Source organism: Oculina patagonica, chromosome 2 (genome assembly GCF_052425735.1).
Source record: "Oculina patagonica isolate OP01 chromosome 2, crgOcupat, whole genome shotgun sequence".
NCBI classification, from domain to species: Eukaryota; Metazoa; Cnidaria; class Anthozoa; order Scleractinia; family Oculinidae; genus Oculina; species Oculina patagonica.
In genome coordinates, this window is record NC_135759.1 from 36,235,739 (window position 1) to 36,243,706 (window position 7,968).

Genomic DNA, 7,968 nt, shown 5'->3' on the forward strand with positions numbered 1-7,968 from the left:
ATACAATGACTCTTGTTGCGTGTCACGGTCTGTCACCGTACTGCTGTTCAAAAAAAATTCACAAGTCACATACAATGTAATTTTTTTTTGGATTCAAACTTCATGTAAGTTTATTTTTGATTTTTAATGACTGAGAAGAAAGACCTTTCGTTGGCAAGAAAGTTGTATAAACAGTGCTAGTGTTCCAAGATGGAAGAAAGTGCTCGCATGCATGCAGTGTATGAAACAAACTTCGTGAATGTCTATTCCGAATACAATGGGTTATTTTTGGTAATCGTGACTTACGTACCCGTTTAAATGATCCTCTTACACAAATGCAGGTTTCTACGTGATTCATCCTGAGTACCGAAGGAATTTTTTGCCCTTGACTTCGTGTGAGCACAGTGGGAACTTCGATTTCAATTTGAGCTGTTGTTGTTTTTGTCTCGCTCGGTTGTCTTTGTGTCGCTCGGTAAGCTCATCTATACATCGATTTCAACTTCTTTCATCTTGGCTGATTTAAAAAAATTATTTATTGACTTTTTTCGCTGCTTGAAAAAATCCTGCCAACGCAGAAGAATTTCGCTGTAGATGATGCAAATATGCTCTTTAATAAAAAAAAAAAGATAAATCTGTTAACGACTGGGTGCTAGCTGCTAAACTTGACCTCCAGCTAAAGCCAGCGTTATACTATAAAGGAGTAGTATCTTAGAGAAAAACAGTAGTTGTTGTGTCAAACTCCGAAGAAAAACAACCAACCTTATGGCTGCGAGAATTACCCAATACCACCTTGCGCACTTGCTCAAAAATGACCCGAGACCACCGTGCGCGCCTGGTTTCTTCAAATCGGGATCGCTCTTTTTATTTATTTTTTTTTTTCAAATCCCTTATATATACCCGCAGGAACTTGGGGCAATAAAAATCACGTTACAAAATTCTAAAACTGCTAAGACAATTGGAAATCTAAAATAATTTCTTTATTTTATGCGGTAAAATTTGCAGTGGTCGCTGAAACATCCGATATTCTCACAACAGTGGCAACAATCGCCAATCGACTGCCCTTTCCAAATTCGACCAATATACGCAGACTCAGGTGTGGCATTATTCAGCTATTTTAATTAACGTTGTCAGATCAAAGCTTAAAGCTTACGCGACAAGACCGAATGCTGGTTTGAGTATTTACTGGAATTTTGCATATTGCTCGAGAGAAATGTACAAGCTTGTTTTTTTGTACGTGGGGAATTTGTTTTTTGTCCTTTCAGGAGGCCTTTTCCTGTAGCGTCGTTTTATCACAATAGTATTAATATTCAGCACGTGCAGTAGATCTCTTATACCCATACTACCTTTCGGTCTTGTCTTTAAGCTTTGATCTGACAGCATTAATTGAAATGAATTGCGGTCGTTTCGCCTACGAGTTGTTTCGCTAACGCGTTAGGTCGATTCGCCAACGTCTAAAGTCGTTTCGCTAACGATCTGTAGGTCGTTTCGCTAACGCATTAATGAGTGATGTTTCTGCCTTTGTTTTGTACAACAGCGCTGTTTAGCGCTTCGGAAAAAACGTTGCACAAACCTTAAGTTATTACCCTAACGTCTCTTTTAGTTCTTTTTATTCCACAGAAGAGCAAAGCTTCTTCACCAAGAGAGAGAAACGCTAAAATAATTTTGAAATCAAGACAATCGAACTCACCTTGGTAAACCAGGTGTAAATCTTTTAAAAGCAATATTTCCCCGATTTATAGATGATTGAAACGTGCTTGCCGAAAGACAAACCTCGGATCGCTTCAAAAAGTTAAGCTTAAAGGCCCGAAGTTAACGAGGTCTAAATCCAAAACTTATAACTGCCATTTTGTTTCCCAGAAGACAAATTGTGCATTGTACCATGAACGTTGTTAGCCGGCCAAACAACTGACTGGGGCAATTTTAATTCACCGTAAATTCAAATTAGTATTCATTGTCTACTTTTCAGAAGCGGTCCTAGATTGTTTTTTATTTGTTCAAGATTACGCTAGTAAATGAACACTGACTATAAGTTATTAAAGTAATTACTTTTTATAACAAATGAAACTTTTTTCAAGAACCCTTAGTCCTAAACACTTTTTTCTCGAAGCCTTAGTCTCATTTACAATCAGTAACTCAAACACTTATTTCTTGAAGCCTAAGTCCTATTTACAATCAGTAACTCTAACATTTTTTTCTCAAAGCCTTAGTCCTATTTACAATCTGTAACTCAAACACTTTTTTCTCGATCAGTGCCGAATTAGTGAGCACAAGCTGTGTTGTCACGAGCCCGACCGGTAAGGCGGGCGCAGGTCTTCAGGAGCTGGTCGTTGGTCTTCTGTTTCTTATCGTACTTGTCCCAGCTATCGAACAGTTTTCCCTGAAGGTTCCTGTATTTCTTTTTCTGGATAGGCTTTTCGGCAGACAAGAGCCTAATTGCAACTGTTGTTATAATTAGTTTAGCTTCTTTATCGAGAAGTTCAACCAGGGTATATAATGGCAATCCGACTTATGAAGGCGAGGCACGAATTAGCTTTCTTTGTCCAGAAAGTCACAAGTATAAACAATAGACACTTACACCTTGCGCGCGCCACTGATTAACTGGTATTGTAAAGAAACTCAAACTGCAAACGACTTACTTCTCTTTAAGAAAACGTGTGTAACAAAATAAAGTAAAATTATGGTGCGTGGCTGGGAGTCTTGACCTTAAGTCTTCCAGTCCTCTTCCGGACAAACGTGGAGCGATAAATTTGATGGCATCGCCAAAAACAACGTATGAAAGGAGTCTTTAATGCGGATTGATTTGGTATTGTAATGTTCTATCACTATATTTTAAAATATAAATCTTGATAATACGTTAGCGAAACGACCTACGGCTCGTTAGCGAAACGACTTCAGATGTAGGCGAATCGACCTAACTCGTTAGCGAACTGGTCGTTAGCGAAACGACTCGTAGGTGAAACGACCGGATACCATTGAAATAGTTGTATGAGCGATGTACTAAGCTATTTTTGCTTCTCCACTTTGTCAATTGGCTCCAAACGTTAACAAATAAATTATAATAAAGGCAACTAAATCAACGTTCACAAAAAGTGAATTTAAACTTATAAAACTTAGCTAGAACTCTTGTCTCGACAGTCAAGGATGCTCCACTTTCCGTGTCTAAATCAGGATAATTTTTTGTTTACTTATTGTCGTTGGTAACGCTCGAGCTATCCAGTTAATGACCTATATATAAAGTGATATATGATGAAAAAAATTAAATTATGGTAATAAAGTACCAGGTGAATTACAAATTACTGAATAATAAAGCACTTATTTAAACTCGTAATAGATTTAATTGATTATATACTTCCTTTAAGTAAAATAAATATACGTCCGTTTTTTTTTGGTTATGGTACTTATTTTGTGAAATCGTGACGCTTGCCTCAATAGAGCACGTTGAAAATACACTTCTATAGACTTACAAATCCCCTAGAACAATACCATTTTGTCTGGTCTTGTTTTGTTTGATTTAATGCCCCTTTTGATCTGACTCACACTGAAATTTACGAAACTTCAAGCTGTAAATTCAATAATAGTGTTCAGTCGTTAAAGTTATGAATTGACTTTTGGTAAGAAGCGTATTAAAGATGAACAGTCTTTATCGTCTGGATAGCTGCAGTTTGAAGAATTTGACAAGCTGAAGGAATCTCTGAATATATACTGCAGGTGTAGGAACCGGGCTTATAGCTTGAGAGCCGAGTGGTGAAACTGTAAGAATTGATTTCATTTAAGGTTACGGTAACACTAATCGTCGTTAAAAGACTACTTCACGTCAGTTTTCCTTTTTCGGTGAACTTGGTCATCAAAAAGGTCTTGACGTTTTCAAAGGACAAAACATGATGCGAAAAGGGTCCTTTTTCACACTTTGGCGGTACGTATTGAATAAGCAAATCATCGTATAAATTTAGATGCGATAACAATGGAACTTTATACTGAACAGGATGATTAGTGTGAAAGAATACGGTAACTCCAAAATTTTAGTGAAGTTGAAATATATATTTAATGTTGATTGCCTGCAGAATGTGATTATGTCCGCGTTTTCCCCAGGAAAATGTTAAATTCACATCTTTAACCTTGCGTGTTACAAACGACTATCGGATTCATTTCATTATGCAAAGATTTAACTGATGTGATTCGCCCAACATCCCACCTATATCACATAAGAGCAGCCTCCAATTTTTTCTAACTCAAGTTTTAGTATAAAGACCAAATGATTTTAAGTTGCTGTCATACCTAAGAACATTGGCGCTAATAAGGCTGGTTTTCACTGGTCAGAAGCACAAGTATAGGCATAAGCAAAGCGTAGACATAAGCACAGTTTAAGTACGATCATAGGGATAGTATAAGCACAAGCAAAAGCCCAAGCATCAGTCAGAAGCATAAGCAAAAGCACAAGTACCGTATTTTCTCAATTAAACGCCCCCGGCGTTTATTTCAAACTTGGCTCCGTGGACCCGGCGTTTATTCGAATGGTGCAGTTTATTCGAGCAAAATGTTTATTAAGCAAGGGTGTATAATCATTATTTGTGACATGAATGTATCTTGCCATCATACCTAAAGCATATTACACCTCGAATAAATGCCTAAAAGGCTTACTTACCATTTTACCTTGGAGACCCGGCGTTTATTCGGGGCCCGGCGTTTAATCGAGAAAATACGGTATAAACTTAAACGCATAAGAACACACTCACGTTCAAGTGCTGTCCTCACACGGAATCACCGCAGGCGGCAAAAGCACAAAAAGATCGAACAAATATATATTCCTGTGCTTATTGCTTACTCGTATGCTTGTGCCACGGCGAATGAGTTTGGTATGTTTTGTTAAGCGTTTCGGTTTATGCTTGTGCTTGTATTTATGTTTGTGTTCCTTATGCCCAGTGAAAAGCAGCCTTGTCATGTACAAATCAGGCAACAGCAAATAGGTTTCGCATGATTGGTCAAACTGTTGAACTAACGGAAACCGCCAAAATATACAATCAACTCTCTCTAAAATGCGGACGACATTGGGACGGCACCACCTGTCCGTCTCAGAGAGATTCCAGCTTATAGCCCCTTATAGGGAGAGAGGTACAGTAACATATAACTGAAAAGGGCGCGCGGGGACCAATACATCACTTTACATACGTCACTTTTATTTACCCTCGGTTTTTAAGAGTAGCTTTAGGGACGGACCATAATTGTTTTTGTTTTTTTTTGTTTTTGTTTTTTTTTTGGGGGGGGGGGGGGGTGAAAAATAATGAAAAACGTGTTTGCTGGGCCTAGAAAGACAAAATAAATTGTTTGCAAGCACGATATGTATAACAAAAAATAGTTTGGATTTCGAAAAAAATGTTTGCAGAGGCACATAACTAAAAAAAGTTTGCAGAGGAAAACATTTCATGCCCCCCCCCCCCCCCCCACCCCTCCAAGAAAATAATGGTCCGTTCCTTATATAGCTGATTCCGAGCATTTCAACAGTACGCACAGTACAGCGGGAAACACCAGACCACAACACCGGGAACTTCTGAGATCAGTGTACACCTTGCAGTGGTGTTTAGGCGGGTTGACAGCACTACAAAACCATTTCAGAAATCAGGGAACAATTTGGTCTCAGAACGCTTGCTCGTCGCAATTTGAGTTTTTTTTAATTATAGTGAATGCTTGTCTACTTTTAATTTTTATGCTGTAATTTTTAAATTACTGTTGTTTGATTAAACACACAGACGGAAGCAGTCAGTAGGACCAGAAGATTTCCAACAAAACCAGTAAGTATCTCAGTCTGCTTGCAATTCCTTCTTCTGTCGACTATACAATGTTATTCCGGACGTACAATGAGGAAACCCCTAGAAGCTAGTGTTTCATAAAAGCAAATAGTCGAAAAGGGCAGCCGAGTCGACTATCGCTTGGACTTACGGAGAACGAGCCCAACTATTAGTACTTCAAACACATTGGATTCCATGTAAGAATGTATTATGTCAACTCTATTCAAGATAAAGATGGCATCATTGCATTGTTACATTCCACCTCATATTTCATATCCCTTAAATAATTATCTCGTACACAGAACTCATCTAGGGGATAGCCGGAAAGAACATGAAAGCCCAATCCTTTCCCAAGCAGAAAACGGCACCTCGAGGAGCAGAAATGTGAAAGAAAAAGGTTTGAAAATAAAGAAGTAATATTCAAGTTCTAAATGCTATAAAGCAGACAAATTCCTACAAAATATAGCGGGAAAAAGGCTTGTTTGCTTCTTGGTACGGCACAGTTAAAAAGTTAAATGGAGGACTAGTCAAACAAGGTCGAATTAATTAATCATTAAACCAACTAAAAAACCAAATCATCGGTCAAATTGAGGATAGTAAGGGTAGTTAAGTTGCCCTTATAAACAAATAACACATCAATCGATGCATAAACTAAATAATTGGTCCTATTTATACCATTAACGGTAACATAAAAAAATCTTTATAATAAATTAAAAACAGAAAATGAAGGCTTTTATGATCTGTTCTCATGGTATGTGTCATGATGATCGGGCAACTGAACAACAGCTCAGAAAAGGGAAGAACGAATAATGTTCTTACATTTGAGGTCAAAAAGTGGGTTAAAAATTGTCGAATATCAACTTTTAAATTATGTCGCCTTGTTTTACCAATATCAGTAAGCCAACTCTCATTTAGAACAGCTCAGAAAAGGGAAGAACGAATAATGTTCTTACATTTGAGGTCAAAAAGTGGGTTAAAAATTGTCGAATATCAACTTTTAAATTATGTCGCCTTATTTTACCAATATCAGTAAGCCAACTCTCATTTAGAGTCTCGACTGTAAGTCTTCTGCTCATTAATAGTGCTGAAAGTTCTCGTTACAAAGACAGTTCGAGCACCTTCCATGAAAATCTTCCTAGCTACATGTCAGGAGGAGTCAATAACTGGAAACGAACATGCAGTCGAACGGAATTGAAGTGAAATTAATGATATCCTAAATACTCCTTTTTTTTCAGAAACTGGGTTAGAAGCAATGCTAATCAACTTTAACTTAAAAGAAAACAGTGAAGCACACAGAACAGATGAGCAGGAAATACAACAGTTGATTCTCAGGAGAGGACAGGCATTTGACTTCACAGTGAAGTTCAACAGAGAATACAATCCTGACACTGATGTTATCGCTCTTCAGTTTGTCACAGGTAAGGTAAAGTCTGCGTTCGAGCCTGATGGCCCATCAGGCCAGAACTTACCCCGGTTTTTGTAACAGGAAGCGACTAGGAGTATTTCTACTCCCCCATGGATAGGATGCTTGTCCTGATCTATCATTTGATTCGCCGGCAGCCATGTATACACCGGATGAAGAGAGGCACTGTGAGAGCAAAGTGTCTTGCCTAAGAACACAACACAATGACCCCGGAAAAGGCTCAAACCCGGACCGCTTCGATCTGCAGTCCAGCGAACTAACCATTTGGCCACCGCGCTCCCCACCTCCCAGACCCCCAAAATAGGCTTTATTTTTGCTTTTTAAATTTGTGTTGCACTTTTTGACAAAATTTTGGGTTGATACATGTTTTATCTCACGCAGATAAAAATTCTTACGAAAACAAAGTGGTTGTTGTACGAGTCGAAATACGAGATACTCTCCTTCTTTCGAAATGGGGAATGCAAGTCAAAGAAGCCAATGGAAACACAGTTCGTCTGTCAGTCATGTCCTCCGCGCAAGCTGCGATTGGCTATTATGATGTGATGGTGGAGACAAAGTCCAAGGATTCCTCTGGAGTGACATCTCTGTATCAATGCAAAAATGGGGAACAGATTTGTTTTATGGGAGATAACTAAAACTCGGATCTGGTTGTCTTTAAGGATGAAGTCTCTAAACGTCGATGCTTGAAACCATTTGTTTCATGATTCGCGTCGAAATGAAACTAGTACGTTTGATGAGGTGTTCGGAAAAGACTATTGTTAAATAATGTAAAATTCAGATAAT

The 7,968-nt window shown here is 38.3% G+C and overlaps 1 protein-coding gene across 1 annotated transcript; it reads left to right on the forward strand.

Annotated features, from left to right (window-relative positions):
* Window positions 1–5,637: 5,637 nt before the first annotated feature.
* LOC144644497 (coagulation factor XIII A chain-like) lies at window positions 5,638–7,840 on the forward strand. The gene is made up of 4 exons (XM_078503990.1): window positions 5,638–5,765; window positions 6,065–6,159; window positions 6,998–7,180; window positions 7,567–7,840. Exons 3-4 carry the CDS (start codon window positions 7,015–7,017, stop codon window positions 7,818–7,820), a joined length of 420 nt encoding a protein of 139 aa, XP_078360116.1. The 5' UTR covers window positions 5,638–5,765; window positions 6,065–6,159; window positions 6,998–7,014; the 3' UTR covers window positions 7,821–7,840.
* The last annotated feature ends 128 nt before the right edge of the window (window positions 7,841–7,968 follow it).